Source organism: Macaca mulatta, chromosome 13, assembly GCF_049350105.2.
Source record: "Macaca mulatta isolate MMU2019108-1 chromosome 13, T2T-MMU8v2.0, whole genome shotgun sequence".
NCBI classification, from domain to species: Eukaryota; Metazoa; Chordata; class Mammalia; order Primates; family Cercopithecidae; genus Macaca; species Macaca mulatta.
Genome location: NC_133418.1, coordinates 24,601,427 through 24,621,055, shown reverse-complemented (window position 1 = coordinate 24,621,055; position 19,629 = coordinate 24,601,427). Strand labels below are relative to the sequence as shown.

Here is a 19,629-nt window from a genome sequence, read left to right as displayed (position 1 = left end):
GGATGTCACATCTGGCACCTGAGATTGGAAACATAAAAACAAATGTCCACACAATTAATCATGTTGTTAGACAATTTCCCTGAATAGTGAAGCAGTACTTAGAACCCTTGGCTGTGTAAACTGCTAGTGTTCTCCTTCCTTACCTGGGAGCCAGAGCAGAAGGAGCCCCAGGAGCTGAGCGGGGACCCTCATGTCCATGCTGTGTCCTGAGTGGTTCTAACTTCTACATGAAGTGTAACCAACCTATTAATAAATCTTCAGGGCAGGAGGATGTGCTCTGGGAACATGCAAATGAGCAGGGGATGGGGCAGGCTGGGCACAGCTGCAGGGCTGTCTTATGTCAGTAACTCAGCACCGGCTCAATGTCCCCAGATGTCCCAGGTAAGATCAGGGTAGCAGAAATTTGTCTGCAGAGAATGTGTTTCTACTGGGGACTGTTTTGTTATGAGAGATATTGTTTAGATTTTTTTTTTGACAATTTGAAATATTCCTCAGGAGTCGATGGAGTAACGTATTTCATTGGTGTATGGGGAGTATTTAGGAGGATATTACTTTTTGTAGGAAACACGTAGTAAAATTTTAGATGATACAATTCTAAGGCATTTAAAAGACTCCTCTCTGATTCTGGTTAGGGAAGGGGGTATTTGTCATATACTTGCAACTTTTCTGTAAATTTATCATTGTTCCTTTCAAAAAAAATTAAAAATAAAATATATTGACATGATGCTACATATATTTGTAAGTATTAGGTAATGGTGTTATGCCATTGTTCTTACCAGTATAATTTCAAGCAATTTACTACAAATACACAAAGATGACACTGAGTTTTCTCAATGCATGCAGCACACATAGATTCACCATTATCAAGAGTGACAGGTCTCTTTAATACCCAAAGACTAAAGGGGCTGCACCTTATTCTTGTTTTGGGCATCTTCATAGTCTACGTTCTTTTCTGCCATTGAGTATTATTTCCCAATATTCATCTCTCTTAATGCGGGTGGTCACTGTACGGAGCATGTCCCTGCCATGCACCATCAATGACACTTTCCTCTTTTACATTTTATCAGTGACTGGGGACATCATCTTGACCCAGACACCAGCCTCCCTGTTAACATCTTTAGGAAAGAGGCAAACTTTTATCATGCAACTGCCCATGTACATGGAGAAATCAGTTGGATCCAGATGAAACTGGACAGGGATTTGCACTCATTTTATCTAATATCTCCAATGTGCCCAAAAATGTACCAGCCTGGCTCAGTAGCAGAGGAAGTAGATCCAACTATGTCAGCATCAGTGGGCTGCAGCCTAGGGCTCTACAAAATTTTACTGATGCCTGACTAGTGGAGCCAAATCACAGTGCTGTAGCCTGTGCACAAACCTTCCTGCTGCCTTGAAAGCAGCCCAAATTTTAAGAGAACTTGGTTATACTGGGAGAAAGGAAGAAAGCTCCATTTGTCTTCTAAATGTTTGCTGAAAATAAACTGACAAAAGGAAGATTAATAAGAGAAAAGGCAAACAAAATTCACTTAAAGTGCAGTGGGGCATCATCGCAGGGTGATGACCTGATTAGTCAATGAATTCCAGTGGTTTCTATTTTTTTCTAGGGAAGAGGGAATTGGGAAGTGTAGGCAACCTGGAGAGAACAGATGAGAATAGAGGTGTACCCTCAAAAGAACAGGTAATCACCTGCCTGGTGAAAGTATCAACTTCCAGTCTCTTCTATTTTTGATTCCTGTTTTGTGTTAATCTTCCCTGATAAAAATTCTCAGGAAGAATTTTCTTGACAATTGGTTTCCTTCTGAAGAATCTGCTTTTAAGCAGATAAGGGATATTTAGGAAAAGCCCTTTTGTGCATTTGCTGCTTTCTAAATGCCTTTGTTTTTTCATAATCATCATACAAATGCAGCATAGTTTGAGATGTTATTTTCTGGATTCCTTTACTTGCAACTCACCTGCCAAGATGCTGTTCCAGAGAGATGCAGCTACAGACTGAAAAAGCAGTTGACCCCTAAACAACGTGGAAGTTGGGGCACTGAGCACTGGTGTGGTTGAAAACCTGTGTAGAACTTTTGCATCCCTAACTTAATTACTAATAGATTACTTTTGACTGGAAACTTTGGTGATAAAATAGTTGATTAACCCCTTTTTTAGTTATACATATTGTATACTCTTTCCAATAAAGTATACTAAAGAAAAAAAGTTATTAAGAAAACCATAAAAATCTGAAATTATAGTTACTATTTTTAAAGTGCTTGCTCACAGGTGACAAACACAGAAGAAAATATACGTGAATCTGCAAATTTAAAACCCAAGTTATTCTAGGATTAACTGTACCATGATGAACGTAGCAGTCCCCATCTGTAATCTAGGGCTTTCCCCTTTGTTTTACCTGTGCTCACTTCCAATGGCTATACATACATCTTAGGTTCTTATGATCTTGGGCAGAGAGATCTGCCTGCCTGCCTTGCTGGCCAGATGGCCTGGAATGTGTATCTCTTAGAAAAGTGCTATGGTTTGACTATGTCCTCCAGAATCCATCTGTTGTAAAGTTAAATCTCAGCGTAATGGTATTGCCAGGTGGGGCCTATTGGGATGTGCTTAGGTCATGAGGGTGGCACCTTCTAGGGAATACATTAATGACACAACAAACAGAAATTATGGGACTTGAATTTTTTTCTCTCTTCTGGTCATCTGTCATGTTAAGACAAGGCCTTTCTTTCTTTGAAGGAGTCAATGCTCCAGGCATCATCTTGAAAGCAGAGAAAGCAGACATTAACCTGCCCATGCCTTGATCTTAAATTTCCCATTCCCCTGAAGTGTGAGAAAATTCATTTCTGTTCTTTATGAATTACACAGTGACAAGGAACCTGTTATAGCAGCTTGAAATGGGACAAGAGGGACAGTTCACAATCATTGAGGACAGGATGAGTTGTATACATACCCCAGCTTCCTCATCTCTCAGGTGCAACAGCCCAGAGGAATTAATCCACGTTTCCACATGTGGTGGATCTTCAGTTATCCCAAGTCAGGTGGGTTGTTGATGTGTCTTTTACCATTCATCTTCTGTTCCCTTCCTCACTTTCCTCCCTTCCTCCCGGTGTAAATTTGCTGCCTAAACAGTAATCCTCATTGCTGGTGGACCCGAACTAAGATAGTAAAATAAATTGTTTATCTTTTCTATGAGAAGTATTTCCCATCTTTATTCTTATCACTTCTCTCTCTTTGACATGTAGGAATATTCAGGAAGCACTTAATTTTTTTAACCAATGTGTTTTAGATTGAATTTGTGCAATGATTTTTTTTTTTCTGTTTGTTAAAACAAAAAAATAAGTTGTAAGCCACCAACCAGCTGAAGGGTCTCCTCTTGTGGCAGAGAGAACTTCAAAGAAAAAAGGAAAACTAGGTTAGGCCATGACTGGCAGGTGGGTTTAGATGTGCCTCATTATACTCTCCTCCCTTGGAGTTCAGACACAACTGACCGGCATTATCATTACAACAGAGATCTTTAGACTGACAAAACAGATGCTTTGTAGCAATAAGATACCATTCTCCAACATGACAGAGAATAGGCCCTGAAGAAAATCTAAATATTTTACCCTAAAAATATTTCTTCATCATATTCTGAAGTGGCCCTGCAAAGTTGCCTATAGTGAGGAAAATTTTCATTCTTGAGAGAATCTCTTCCCCTTACTAAGTCTTTTCCAAAGAGTCTGACTTTTTTTTTTTTTTTTTTTAATGTCTGATAGACACCATTCACCATCTACTTTGTCTGCTACCCACAGGATTCTTCCACATAACAAGAACCATGGCTTCCACACACCTTTATCTTAACTCAAGTATTTCTTTATGATGAATTCAGGTCTTTAGGCAGAGCTTAACTCTTTCAACCAGTGGCCAGTCAGGAAACCTTTGAAGCCATGGATGACCTGGAAGCCCCTGCTTCAAGATATCCCACCTTTCCAGGACAAACTAATATATATCTTTCATGTATTGATTTATATCTTTCCTCGTAATTTCTGTCTCTCCAAAGTGTTTAAATCCAACGTGTAATCCTATCACCTTGGGCACATATTTGCAGGACATCCTAAGGCTGTGTCACAGGCCATAAGCTTTATCTTTGGCAAAGCAAACCTATAAATTGATTGAGACCTGTCTCGAATACTGTTTTGTTTACACTGGGTCACAAACTTAAAAATCCTCTAAAACTCTCTACACATCAGTAAATCTACATTAGAGACAGTGGAGTGATCATACCTTAACAGTTAAAGCTCACAATTGAAAGGAACCTGAGTCTAAGTTTTGGTCCAGCTCTCTTGTTTCATGAAAATACTTTGAGATTTTTAAATTTTACTTTTGAGAAGGACAATTTTGGGGAATACGTTTATGGCTGCGGAATGAATGATGTCCCCACTCCAAAAGATGTCCATGTCCTTGTCTCTGGAACCCAAGTGTTATAGGAGTTATTAAGAAATTATTTTAGGCAGATAGAGAGGAAAAGGGGTCCTTGGGAAGGTTTTGTTTCTTTTAAAGTAGCTCCAGAAACATTTCTTGTCTAGCAGGAAAGCCCTGGCTCTTAGAGCCAGGCTGGCAAGCTTTGATATGCAAATTCTGGCCATTAGAAACTGAGTCCAGCCAAACATGGCGATTCCCACCATCTTCTTCCTTTCTCCCACATATGCCTGGCAACATGGCTGCCCCCATATATTCCCATGTGTATAGAATATTTTGGCACCCTGTGTTTGCATATTAAAAGGCTATGGCGGGAAGGCCAGTTACATTGCAGGCTACATGACTGACACACCTGGTCAAACCAATCCCCAGAGCGCTATGCAAATCAGACACCACTTCCTCCAGCCTCCTCATACAATAGGCTCTTTTCTGCTGCACATGGAGTGTTCTCTTGGTTAGAATCCCGCCTTTCTCTGTCTCTGTAGGAGGGAGGTTTTTCTTCTTCCTTCCTTCTTGCATATTAAAACTTCCTCTCCTTAAAACCACTCCACTTGTGTCTATGTTGTTTTATCCAAACTGGCATAAGGTCAAGAACCCTGGTGCTCCTCCAGTCATCAGAGCCATATCATAAAAATTCTACCTTATATAGCAAAAAGACAACTTGACAGATGTAAGTTAAGGACTTTGAAAATAAGAAACCTGACTGTTGTGATTAAACCAATATAATCACAAAGGTCCTTAAAATAGAGGAGGACGCTTACAGTCAGAGAGGAGCTGGGACAATGGGGAGGGATATGGTTTGAGGAAGGAAGGGGCCATGGAAGCAGAAATATGGGTGCACCTGGAAGATAAAAAGTAGAGAATACAGTTCTCGTCTCTGCAGCCTCCAGAAGAAATACAGACCTACTGACAACTTAACATTAGCTCAGTGAGACTTCTGATCTCTAAAATTACAGGGTAATAAGTTTATGTTGTGGGAAGTCAATAAGACTGTGACAATTTAAACAACAGCATTGGAAACTAATGCAAGGGGAAGAGACGTCTTTCACCTCACTGAGCGCATGGTTGTCCTCTGTTCTTGGAACTATTTCCACCTTGTTTCTGGTGTCAGTTTTGTCAAGAGAGAGAGAAAATTTTTCTGAGAGAAGAGCTAGCCCAAGAATTCTTTTTAATTAGAAAATCTCTTGGATAAAGTCCCACGATGATCTCTTATACGATCTGGGTATCACAGAGTTTCAGGGTCAGATCTCACAGCACATGATAGGAGTAAGAGGGTTTTGTTTGTTGGTTTGTTTTCATATTAGGAGGGAAAGGGACAGACTGAGTAAAAGCTATTGTAAGAGACAGAGGAGATGTGGAAGGAGTCAGGGAAATGAAACATGTGTCCCAGCTCCCAAATCTAAAATAAAATGATTGATTTCAGAAGGTGAAGCAAAGCTCTTCACCTTCCATCATCTTAGGAAGGATCAAATTCTTCCCAGAGTCCCTGCCTCTCCTTCACTCCCCTGACATTGCATTGTGGAGCTCGTCACATGTTCTCTTAATCCCTGCTCCTGTCCCAGGCTGAGAGAGGCTCACTGACCTCACCATGCCCAGCAGGATAGAGCTGGTGCCCTAGGCACCAAAACAGAAGAGGATGGCTTCTGCGCAGATGATATAGGCTCTACCACCCGTTACATTTCACTATTGTTCTAAGTAAAGTTGTGTGGAGAGAAGAGAAGATATGGGCAACTTTACCTGGTGGGCTTGGAGGAGGCCAGGCTCCGAGAAGGACAATGAATTCACATTTCTAATTTTCCAGGTGGCAAATGCTAGCTTTCGCAATTATGGAAATGTGGACTTTGAGTTTAAGAACAAGACAGACTTTCAGGTACTGCAATAAATAAGAAGATATTTGGAATAGGGTCCTTAGCCCAAGGCTAAGGTCAGGCTGGAAGTCCCTGAGAGCTGCCAGGTGCTGGCCCTGAGCTGTGGAGGAAGCATCTGCTCTCCTGAGCCACAGGGCTGAGGACCTGGGAGGAACCACAGGCCCTGCCCACAGGGCTGCCTGGCAGTGGCTTCAGGGAAGGAAACCGCTCACAGATTCACAGCAGCTGCATTAAGCATATATCCCGCAGCCTGGCAAGAGTGAAAGTCTCAGGACCCAGACCTCAGGACTGGTTCTGGATTCCTGGGATGGGTGCTGTCAGCTGTGCCTTCCCTGGTCCTGAATGACTGGGACCTTGTTGGAGCCAAAGAGGGAGGGTCAGCAAATGTCCTCAGAGTCTTTACTCAGCCTGACTGTGTTCTGCTTGGAAAGAAAAGGACCACATATCACACCAATAAATGTAAAATTATGTGTGTATGTAACATGAATTTCTAATATAAACTTTACGTATCGAATAGATATAATGCTTTAGAAATAAGTTGTATTTCTATATTTGTATATGCTATGTATCTGTTTATGAAAAAATATGTGATGTATGTTTAAATATAAAAAGAACTCTGATTGCTACTATAAGGTATAGTTTTAAACTTTAATAAATTGAACATGAACGTTGAAAATGAACACCAGGTGCAACACCTGATGGCCCCTTTCTTACCACAGTCCCTGAGAGTGATAAAGCTCAGGACCCTCTTCCATGTTCCCCTGGGCTGAGAGCAGAGAGCTGCCCATTGCTGAGGATGATGAGTGACCTGAGGGGGGTGTGTGGAATCACAGAGCAGCAGATGCCCAGGAGATGGATAGTGAGTCTGGGCCCTGAATGGAGGGAAGTTTTTTCACCAGAGCTCAGCATAGACAAGTCCTCTTCTGGTCATTTCCATCTCAGAAAGCAGCACATGTGGCTCAGAGGCTGCGTGGTCACGGATGAAGACCCTCCAAGGCTCATTTCCAACTTCCCCTCTGGCTGGGGTGATGTGGGATCTCTCTGCCCAGCTTTCATGGCTCACCAGCTGCTGGGACTCTGTTGACAATGGTCTATGTCTATTCCATGCACAAGCTTCTCAATATTTGATATTTTACTTTCTGGTCTCCAGTAACCACGACTTGCCCACCATGACCCTTCCACAGAGATTCATGGAGTAGAGCCAGAACCATGGGTTCAGCAATGTTCCAGGCCATGTACATAAGAGAAACAAGGCGTGGCCCGCCGAGGTATGAAGTGAGGATGAATTTACATCATGAATTCAGAGTAGGAGGTGGGAGAAAACATCCTGACATGCTCCAGGCAGTGAGGCCCACAAGATACACTAGAGGTGTCCATAAAGGAGGTGGGAAGAGGATGTGAGGCAAAGAGGGGATGTGAATTCAGAGGTGTCCCCCAGCCTGTTTCCCTCAGAAGATTTGAGACCCTTAGCAGCTCCTGTGCAGAGCCGTTGCTAGGGAATATTTGTGCATGACAGGGGACAGGAGGAGGGAGCACCTACCTCTGAAGGCATCTTGGTTGCTGATGGCCACAGTGACATCTTTTCAGGCCTGCTGACCCTGACCCAGGAAGGGATCATGTCCAATGGGGCAGCAGGAGCCAGCGGGAGCTCAGAGTAAGGCCTGGTTTTTGCTGGTGCCAGACTAGGATGCTGTTCGTACTCCAGCCAGCTCTGCAGCTGACAGTGACCCTCTCACTTGGGACACAGAGTGGGAGCTGGAGATGGCATCCACACAACATGCTGACTATTATCCAAGTGGGGAACAAACATGCAGATCCCCAGATATTAATACAAAGCAAGCAGTTCATTCAATTTGATGCAATTCTGATCAGAAAGAGAAAAAGCAGGCTAACAACTTCATCATCAAAGAAATGTTCATGTTGAAGCCTCAGTCCCCCTTCCTCACCAGGCAGTCAGAACAGAAGGCGGAAGAGAAGAAAAGATGGGTCCCAAAGTCCACAAGGTGCCTCCTGAGGCTGATCCTGCTCAGAGAATGTGGGGACAGTAGATTGTCTGCTGGGACTGCCACATCAAAATTCCCTGGGCTGGATGGCTTAAAGGAAGGACATTTACTTCTAACAGTTTGGAAGGCTGGGAAGTCAAAGATAAAGATCCAGAAAGATCTGCTTTCTGCTGAGGACCCTCCCTCTGATTTTCAGATGCCACCTTCTGTCCATGTCTTCACATGGCCTTTCCTCACTGCATGCATGGAGGCTGGGAGTGGAGGAGAGCTTAATGGGGTCTCTTTTTATAAAGACACTAATCTTATTGAATCAGGGCTCCACCCTTATCATCTCCTTTAACCCTAAATACCACCTTATATGTTTTATCTTCAAATGCAGCTATATTGGAGATTAGAGATTCAAGATAAGAACTTCTGAAGCACAATTCAGTCCATAGTCGGTGGGCTTTGGGGACACAGCTAAGGTAGGCATGAAGGCAAGGCTGGGCTTCTAGTCTCAGAGCACAGAGTGCAGAGGTTGTTCCCATAACTCAAGACGCTGGCAGCTCCTCCTAGCTACTCTAGGTAACACAGAGACCACATTCCAGCCTTAGGGGCTATTGATAATGAAACATTATCACTCCTAAGCTCTCCCAGTATTTCTATAATCAGGCTTAGATCTTAGGGTTACTATGGGGTTTGTCTACCATCTAGTGTCAGGATTGTGGCTTAGCAACTTGTATAGGATTACAGATGCTGAGTCCCAGTGAGTCTTGACTGTGAGTCTCTTCATGGATATTAATGAAGGAGATCCTAGGCCAGATTCATCCATCACTAGGCAAGATTCACAAAATATTTTCTCTTGTCAGTAAACTAGTTACATTGTTGAGGACAAAAGATATTCAGAAAAGTTATTTGTCACAAAAATATTATGAGCTAGATTCTATGACCCATGTGAGATGCCAAAGGTTTTGGAAGAAATGATGGGCCACTAGGAATCCTGCAGGACCTAATGGCAGGGGTGGGAATGGGAAGCACAGGGTGCTGTTCTGGAACTCTCATCCCAGTCTCCTTCCTCCCATGCAAGAAACCCTTTCAGAGCAGCTCTGAGGACCACTGCAGCTAAAGAGGTGAAAGGGGGATCTTTCAGATGCCCCATTGTCTGCAGTCATTGAGCCTGTGTCAGGATCACCTCTACTTGTATTTCTAGGATACCTGAGGTGTTTATCCAGGTACAGCAGGCAGTGCTGGGTGTTGGTAATTACATGAAACATCCATTATGTTCCACGAGAATGTGCCCATTGTCATGTTGATTGTGCAGTGAGGTTGTTTCTTGGTCAAAGTGAAGTCTCATGGAATATTCAAAAACATGGCATAAATTCCTCTCCAAGGTGGCCATGGTAGCCCCAGCAGCTAATTGTGTGACATATATTTAGGTGTCCAAGAAGCAAGCTATTGCCATAGTCCTTTTCCCTGCACAGGGTATCCCTTAATAGTTCAGTCACTCGGTTGCTATTTTCCTGAACAAGTGGCTGGCCCATGATTTAGTGGAAATGGAGCAAAATACAGTGTAAGGGGGAGCCTGCATGGCTACTGTCATTGCATGTAGTGTGGTCAATGGGCAGAATGTCCATGTTCAGTGTCAGCCGTCATCTGGTTTAATGGTGGTCACACCCAGCAGACCCACTGGCATCTGTTTTGTACAATCATCAGGGCCCCATGCCATACTGACACAGGCATGTCTCTGAATCTTTGGCTCATTGTGGCCAAAGGAGAAGTTAAATTGTCCCCTATGGGTCATTTGTTTCCTTCTAGGAAGCTTGTCATTTGTTTATGGGCATTCATTCATTTGCACATGGATCCTGTGGGAACTGGGTTAGGGCTAATTCTGACTGCATCATTTCCATTTAATAATTTTGATCTGTTGGGCCTGTCCAGCTTTATTGATTGTGTTTGTAGGCACCAAGGTGAGAATGGGTAGTTAAAGTAGTGACGTCATGCCTGATATTCTAGCTCTGAGACACTCAGACCCTATCAGTTTCCTACAGCAAGCAAGGAGTGGCCTTTCAAAAGAGGCACAACTGGTGTCTGCTGTTGCCACAGGCTCCAGTCAGCATGCATAGAAATAGTGAACACCTGGATTTCCATCAGGGCAGCAGGCTCTAAAGGTTTAAAAGAAGTGCATCAGTCATGCCTTGTTGAACAGATTCCAAGGGTACCATTGCAATGGGCCTTGTTCAAGGATGGCAACTTTGTTCGTGATTTTGACTAACATGACCAAAAGAACACCCAGGTAAGTTTTCTACCATCCCCAGTACCCAAAAATACTTACTAGCTTGTGGGTCTCCTTCTTATTAGTGGATGCCACCAGGACCAACAACAATTAACTATACCTGAGATACCTCCTTGTAACTGTACCTGGGATACCTCCTCGGTTTCCTGTTCTGGCGGCCTTGGCATTCATCCTCCATTGTTGGTCTGCCAAAGTGGGTCGTTCCACTGTGACACCAGGCTTTGTGACATTTTCATCTTTTTGTTACAACTATTAAATTAACTAGATAGTGTTCCAATCTTCATTGAATATGCAGTCCTGCTTTTGCTGAATAAGGTTCTGGGGCTTGGGAAGCTTAGCAGACAGGCAGGAGTGGATATTTCCCACTGTCATGTCTTGAATACTTAGCTATGAGTGGAGATAGCCCCTCAGGCAGCAGTGATGTTCTGTGGCACAGCAGTAAAATGTCAGTACCTCTATTGCACTCTGCAGTGAGAACCATGGTCACCAGCACCCAACATGGCCCAAAGGGAATGGTCCACATGCAGATCAGGACATGAGCACATACTCATCACAGGGTCCTCATTTGTCCGGACACCTTCTGATGTCATCAGTTTAATTTTTTCTGACGGGACCTGGAAATATTGTCAGGTGGATTACAGTGTATAAATATCCCAGAAAAGTCTGAATTCCTTTTTTTACACCTTTTATCTTGAGAGGAAAATAGGGCCAGTAGCCTCTGGTGGAGACCTTGGCCCTATTCCTAACTGTCCCTTTCAGACAAAGACATTTGGGTCTGTAATGTGGCTCAACTAAACAAATACACCAACCAGGCTGCAGACTTCCCTGGCCTTTTTCCATGTCTCTTTTGTAGAGAGTGAGCCTCCTTTTCTGTGAAGGCCCTTTTTGTTGATTTTGGTTCCTTCCTAGATGCTTCAGAGACCACTGAGAGTATCTTTCTTGTTTCATTTTGGGTGACTCAGGGTCCATCTGATTATCCATGTCCTGTGCTCTCTGGCCTTAGGAATGAGCAGTCATACAACTGTCTAACAACTAGAGAACTGTGTACCCCATTCCTAGTTCCACATTCTTTTCTCTCTGTCTCAATTCAGTAAGTCAGCTGATTCTTATTAATGGGAGGAGGACAAATGTCCCATTTATCCTCCCTCCTCATTAAACATCCATCTGCATGTCTAGCCCTTGCATCCCTAGGCTGACGTCTCTGTCCTGGGCCGGATACTGGAGAGTATTTTTCCTCTAACTTCACCAATAAGCCACGCTTCTCTCAGATCAAACCTTCTCACTGCACCAATTTTGCCAAGAAAGTTTGCTGTCCGCAGGTCACCAACTTACCCAAATCTAGTGAGACAGAACACCCATGCACAACCAGTTACATAAAGTGAATTATTACTTACAGAGAGTCAGCATGAGAGAACACAAAGCTGCCCGGTCCTGATTGACTCTAGACTATGCATACCCCACAAGGACTGCAGCTGAGGGACCCTGCAAAGCAGCCCACCCTGGGTTTTATGTCTTGGAATCACATGACACACTGAGCTAGTGTTGAAGGAATTACTGTTTCCTGTAGGGACAGAAACAGAGCCCAGGCTATATTGGCCAATCTTGCTCTATCTCAGAATGTTACATTTCCAGAACATTCTACAGTTATTCCTGAAAACTACAAGCAAGAAAGGGAAGGAGACAGGGTTGATTCATGATTAAATGGAAACTGTTCTGCAAATACCAAAGTGAAATCATAACTCAGTATTTTTGTGACTGAGTTATTTCACTTAGCATAATGTCCTCTAGTTTCATGTGTATTGTAGCATGTGTCAGAATTTCCCTCAATAATATGCTATTGTATGTATATACCACATTTGGATTACCAGTTCTCTCCTTTGTGAAGATGTGAGTTGCTTCTACCTTTTGGCTATCATGAATAATTCAGTTCTGAACGTGGGTAGACTAATATCTTCTCAAGTTAATGTCTTCAATTAATTGGGTGTACGTACAAAAATGTAATGGCTAAATTATATAGTATTTCTATTTTTAATTCTTTGAGGAATCATCATATGGTTTCCCACAGCAGGTGGGCCATTTACATCACCACGACAGTGTCCACAGCAGTTCCAAATACCTAAATTCTCATCAAGGCTGGTCAGTCTCTGCTGGAAAAAAAAAAAAAATCCTAAAAGGTGTCAAGTGGGGTTTCTTCTTATTTTTCTAAGGATTAATAATATTAACCATCTTTTTCTATGCTAGTTATCTAATTATCTCTAAATAATCTTCTTTAGGGAAATGTCAATTCATGTACTTTTCTCATTTTTAATCAGGTATTTTATTTTTACTGTTGATATGTAGGACTTATGTTTGTAGAGTAGATGTTATTAACCCCCATCAGATATATGATTTACAAATATTTTCTTCTATTTCACATGTTGCATTTTCACTGTGTTGATTATGACTTTTGATGCACATTTTAAATTTTTACGTAGTCCAATTTATTTTTTTTCTACTTTTGTCTGTATGTTGGTGTTAAAGGTGTCAGTGTTTAAATGTCTATAAATACTCACTTCCTATGCTCAGAAGGTAACACTGCACCATCTCTCTGATGGTGGACCAAAGAGTTTTACACTCTCCCATTTTGTACCAGGGAACAGTGCAGCTACGTGAGAACCCTGAGCTTATTTGTCTTGCATTTTTGGTGACATGGATAGTTGTTCCCGTTGGCTTCCTCTGGCAGGTCCACCTGGAAAGCATTATATTTGTCGAGAAAAAAGGAGGGAGGGAATTATGGCCCTGTGGACTGTGTATATTCCCTGTTGGAAATGTCAAATCCATGAAGCATAAAGGGATTTACTAGATATATTAAATTCCTTATAAATTGTTGAAAAGCCCTAAGGAACAGGCTCCAGGCAAAGCCTCTAGCACAATTCCAAGAATGGCACTTCTGGCGCAGGCTGGGGAGGAGCTCCTGCTGCCTGAAACTCCACATTCAAGCTGTCTCCCGCAGAAAAGAGAGCAGCTCTTCTCACTACTGCCCCCAGAAGGACAGCAGCTCTGCTATCAACTGCTAGAGACTTGACCCCTTTCTCTGCAGCCCTGCCTGTGTTGATGACATCTTCATTTCAGTCTCATGTAGATTCATCTGTTTTCACGGGTACAGGGGTTATTTCTGCCCAAGTCCACGCTGTGGCTTTCTATTATAAATACACATCTTGCTATGCTTGAATTTCCAGGCATTACTAGTATCAAGTGCAGCATGCAGCATGCTACAACCTAATATAAACATTTTCTTTACAAAGGACACCATGGCACCCACATAACATTTTCCTCCCCAAAATGTGGGGAAACTCCAATCTGTTAAAACCAACACCATCTAGGAAAAAATATTCTTCTCTCGTGAGCCATTAATCTGTTTACTTATTATTTAATTTGTGGTCTAAATTGTAAAGGTGGCTAAAAATAGCTCTTTGATTTTTTTTTAAGAAAGGGTGTATAGAAAAGATTAAATTATTTAACACACATATATGAATGACTCATTTAGTTATTGTCACCAACTTTTTTCATATTTATTTTATACTCTAGTTTCTGGCAATACTTTCTCTATGGTAGAGTCTGGAAAGGCTACTCCTCATGTCCTTGGCTTCCTAAGTCCCAGATGTGGTGAAGAATGCCTATCAAATATGTTGCTACAGAACGCTTTTGGATTGAGACGAGGGAGGGTAACTGCCTGATCTCACTCAAATGTGTGCATTTTCCTGGTCTGGGTCACAGCCAGGCAGCACAGTCCTGTGGGCACAATATCTTCACTTGCCAGGTTTCTAACAAAATGAGAGTATCTTCCTTCAGTGTGGAAAACACGGGGCGGGCAGGGTCAAGGAATAGCAAAAGGAGTGCTTGGAGTTGCCGGAGTTTCCACTCTGGTTTCCCCAAATGTTTTCCAACCATCTAATTCATGATAATAAACATCTTTCTGCCTAAAAAGTCATAATCGCTTTTCTTAGATCCAACTGATTCAGTGATAAAACTAAAGAGAAAAAATAAATACACTTTTCAACATTTAAGCTGACCAGGAGGCTGTCCCTGGTGTTTTCACCTCCACATCCCACTATACATTTCATCTTCCCTTTGCCTCACTGGGGATCCAAGTGCAGGTAATGCTTCACATGACTGTGATCCCTAGAACTTCATCCTGATGACTGTTGAAATCTTCTCTGAGTTTTACCAGGGGAAATGGCAATAAATAGAAACATTCCAGAAGGTCACCTACGTTTCATGTTTTCTGTACTTCCTCTCTAAAATATGTAAAATCAATTATGTTTGCTCTTGCTTTATGTGGACTACATCTATGGCCCCAGCACACACTCTAAAACCTGTTGTTGACAACTTATCCAGTATTGTATTAAGTCTAAATGGTCACATGCTTATCCTATCATTTCTTCCAATTTAATGAAATAATTGTTATGTCAACCCTTTGGATTAAGAACCATCAACCAGGCCAGCGCAGTGGCTCACATGTGTAATCCCAGCTCTTTGGGAGGCAGAGGTGGGCGGATCAAGAGGTCAAGAGATTGAGACCATCCTAGTCCATATGGTAAAACCACGTCTCTACTAAAACTACAAAAATTAGCTGGGTGTGATGGCGTACACCTGTAGTGACAGCTACTTGGTAGACTGGGGCAGGAGAAAAGCTTGAACCCAGGAGACAAAGGTTGGAATGAGCCGAGATGGTGCTAATGCTCTCCAGGCTGGCAGCAGAGCAAGACTCCATCTAAAAAAAAGAAAGAAAAAGAACCGTCAACCGTCAACCAGAAAACCATAGCCCTGAGAAAATAGAACTCGAGCATTTCAAGGTGTTCAGTTGGCATAACAATGATGAGTCTACAGCTCATTTTCAAGATAAAAATATTCAGTTTATGGGAGTAAAAGCACCAATCCCCGTGAGTGTTTCAGAGCCTCCACCACATCTGACAGCACAGCAATTCAACAGTACAAGGGTTTGTGTGCCAGCTTTGCTTGACTAATAATGAGTTTTTCCCTGTCTATAGGGAAAGCTGCACCTGTGCACATGACAAGAGCATGAGCTACACTTCGCTTCACTTATTTTTTGAGGTAAACAGCTTGCTTGATCCAAATCCATATTATAGATGAATTTCCTGACTCTGATAAAAGCACTTGGAATATCCTCAAGTAGTATTTTATGCAGAAACATAACCAAAAAGAAAGGTAAATTTGTATTTAGGAAAATAACCACTATCCTCCTCATGTTACATGAGGTCCACTAGAATTACCTGATACCAGCTGTTAGTCTGAGCCCTGATGTGTCAAACAATGTTAGGGGTTCTTCTTGGCAAATTAGGTGTTTGGAAGAGCCAGTAGCCCTGTACATCTCAGTTAGCTGAAACTCATATTGTTGAGTCCCCACGGGGAACTCCATAACCTTGGTTCGTGAGACTCTCTGGGAAAGCTGGGAAAGGTGACTGACTAAAGTCCATGTGTTGAATCATCCTCATTGTTAAAAGCCCCTGCTCTTTACTGGCATTTCAATTAATACTCACTTGTAAAGCATTTTCTTTGATTATGGCTCATTTTTGAAACATCTAGTCATAGCTCATCCAGAATGGCTTTGTCTGCAATCATCCTGTTGAATTTCTTTTAAGGCCTGATGATCTGTCAAAACTAACAGCCAATATTATTAAACTGCTGTTCTCTTTGCAATGTGATCTTCAGATGTAACCCTTGCAGTTTACCCACTGTTATAGTTTTTACATTTCCAAGGCTTCCCTGACAATGGCACTGATGTGACTCCATCCAGTATCCATTGCTGTGAGAATTCTATTTGGCATATAATCATTGTGGGCATGAACATAATGGAGACTTTCATAGGATGCAATGGTTATTATTCAGTATTAGTCAAAATTTGTTTTAGTTCTACCCTGGGAGCTCTACTTGGTTGGAAAAATATTTTAGGTGAGGACAACCATTTAGTAGAGTTTTAAAATAAAGAATGCAAAGAAATTATCTTAGCAAGAGTATCAACTCTATGTGGTGCAGAATGCCATTTTTGTATGGAATGTAACAAAGGTTATTTAAATGTATATGAATACTATATATATATTTGTAGCCCACTTTTTATCAAATAGATATATATTCACTTCTATGTATGTTATATACATATATGCACATATTTCCATAAAGTAAATTTTAATTTTTTATTGAAATATTAATTAGTTTTATTTTTGACTTTAATTTTCCCTTAATAACTTTATAATTTGATTACTAAATGTTCACATTTATACCACCAATTAAGAAAAATACATGTGTGTATATACAGGTAGAGGTGTAAACACTGTATCAGGAAGCTTTTATGCATTAATGATTGGTAACTGGTTAAATACACAACTCAGTGGGTGATAACAGGAAACATTTGTTTTCATGTTCATGGGTGCTCATGTTCACAATCATCTGGCTGATCAAGGAAGAGCTCAGCTGAGTGGTTTCTCTGAAGGGCACTGAGCTTGCCTTCAGTCTATAGATATCAATTTTCTGAGGACAAGGCTGAACAGCAGTGAGTACACATGACACAAGATTCTTGTGGCAGGTCTGAGGAGTCAACAACATCCCAAACCAAACTGCACAGTTGAATTTAAGCCCAATAATTTCTAACATAGTTTCACACATTTTAAATATATTCCTTTACTTCAGTGAGTACAAATTTTCAAGAAAATGTTAACTCCATTTAATTAAAAAGGTGTTTGATCATTCCATGGACAAACAATTATGCTTTCAACCTTTAAAACCTTGAAAATATTTGAAAATGTAAACATGCTTTAAGAGGAAAACAAAGCTGGATGTGTTTTCAATATGTGGTTTTAAATTTAATTTTTTAATGGCCTCATTGGGGGAGAAATCATTTTAACTTATGTAAATGTCCCTTTTTGTCTCTCTTTTGTCCTGTAGAGTTGCCCAATAAGAGGTCCTCCCATGAGATGTGGAAGTCAGAAAAGAATGACTCAATATTCTCCATTGGTACTTAAGACAGACACAGGGACAGAGGTGAGGACTGGAGAAACATCTGGAAAGACGCTGTAGGAAGCTGTCAGCATCAGCACACCCACCCTTACACTTCCACACAGGATTGAGGACCACATGGTTAGAAAGCCCATAATTAGGGGCAGGTGCATTCTCTTTTCTGAGGGAGCACCAGAGAATCCTGCTTCTAATATCTTCTTCATGACTACTATATCCTTGGCTTTGAAAGATTGTAATGTGAAAGTTAATCAGAGAAACTGAGTCATTCTTGTCACACCCAACAGATTCAAGAAACCAGGAGGAAAGGCACTCAGGATGCAAAATATTGTTTCTAGAACGCAATTGAAATAGGCCCTATTATCCCATGGAACCAATGTTTATGGATTTTTGAATAAATGTAGATATTGAACCCTCCAGTCTTAAAACTCCAGATAGTTACATTTGTCTTATCTGAGTTCTTTTTTTCAGGAAGCCAACCATCAGGCCTCCAGATACCATAAAAGAGCTGAAACTTACATATCACTGAATCAGGACAGTGAGATCCTATGCCCATTATCATTGCCTAACTGACTTCCTGCTTCCTGTTGATCAAATTACCTTCCTTGCCCCTCCCTAATTTCTGTGTTCCCACTTTTCTTCCCTGCTATATAAACCTCTAATTTTCAGTTTGCCACAGAGATACATTTGTGAATGGCGTCCCATCTCCTCGGCTGCAGCACCTGATTAAAGCCTATTCCTTGGCAATACATGCTGTATTAGTGATTGGCTTTCTGTGTGGTGAGCAGCAGGATCTACATCAAATCCCTGGCATTTCAATAACAAAGTTCTCTGCAAGCTTCACTGCTCTGGCTTATTGTAACCTGAAATCAAATTTACCCACAACTTCTGAGATAAGTTGATATAATTCTAGGATTCACTTTGTCCACCACTGCTTACCAGTCTGAGCTTGCCAGCTCCCAACCCTTCCTAGTGCCAATGAACTTTCTCAAAGAGCAATAGGTAATATTTTCCCTTTTTCATAAAACGTTAACATTCTCTTTGTTCTTCCAACACACTGAAGACCACTGAGTTTTCCTGTATGTCCCATTTGGCAAATATTTCTATGCAAATAAAACATTACATTTAGAGATTCATCTCTACATTTCATTTAGACTTCAGTAGTTTACTGTAATTCTCTGTATTAAGACAATTCCTGCTTAGAATATCTATAGTGGCTTCTTCTATGTAATATGAATTCCAAACGAAACCATAAACTAGACTCCTCAGGTGTCATGATCTCTGTCTGTATTATTAAATCAGGAGAGGCATTGCTATGTCTGTGCAGCTGGCGCTGAGAAAGAAAAAGGAATTGGGATGCAGAGGTGACTTCATGTCCCCCTCTACCAACACCATCAGAGTATGGCTGCATCTGAGGAACACTCTCAGCCCATGGAGGCATCAGGAGGAGCAGCTGGGGCAGCCCAGCCTCACATATCTGCTTCCCTGGGGGTTTATGTTCGGGTGTGTAACACTGTGGGAGGGTGACTATTATGCTGTTGACAGTAATAAGTTGCAAAATCTTCAGGCTGCAGGCTGCTGATGGTGAGAGTGAATTCTGTCCCAGATCCACTGCTGCTGAACCTTGATGGGACCCCACTTTCCAAACTGGATGCAGCATAGATCAGGAGCTTAGGGGCTTTCCCTGGTTTCTGCTGATACCAGGCTAAATAACTGCTAATGGTCTGACTAGCCCGACAAGTGATGGTGACTCTGTCTCCTACAGATGCAGATAAGGAAGATGGAGACTGGGTCATCTGGATGTCACATTTGGCACCTGAGATTGGAAACATAAAAACAAATGTCCAAACAAGAGTAAGAGAACTTCGCTAAATAGGCAGGCAGTACTGAGCACACTGGGTTGGGTAAACTGTTAGTGATCTCCTTCCTTACCTGAGAGCCAGAGCAGCAGGAGCCCCAGGAACTGAGTGGGGACCCTCATGTCCATGCTGTGTCCTGACTGGCTCTGACTCCTGCACGAAGCGTG

The 19,629-nt window shown here is 41.8% G+C and overlaps 1 protein-coding gene and 1 long non-coding RNA gene across 2 annotated transcripts in view; one reads left to right on the top strand and one right to left on the bottom strand.

The window, feature by feature from the left end:
* Positions 1 to 19,629, bottom strand: part of LOC701504 (immunoglobulin kappa light chain) — a 676,887-nt gene extending 657,258 nt beyond the window's left edge. Inside the window, exons 1-2 of the mRNA XM_077959056.1 lie at positions 19,536 to 19,629; positions 19,125 to 19,419 (exon numbers count right to left, since the gene is read on the bottom strand). Of these exons, the coding sequence (XP_077815182.1) occupies positions 19,125 to 19,419; positions 19,536 to 19,590 (350 nt within the window). The 5' untranslated portion in view covers positions 19,591 to 19,629. The remainder of the gene's footprint in view (positions 1 to 19,124; positions 19,420 to 19,535) is intronic.
* On the top strand, positions 15,621 to 18,352 carry LOC144333719 (uncharacterized). The gene is made up of 3 exons (XR_013402657.1): positions 15,621 to 15,686; positions 17,535 to 17,630; positions 18,075 to 18,352. It is a non-coding gene; the product is annotated as an uncharacterized LOC144333719 (long non-coding RNA).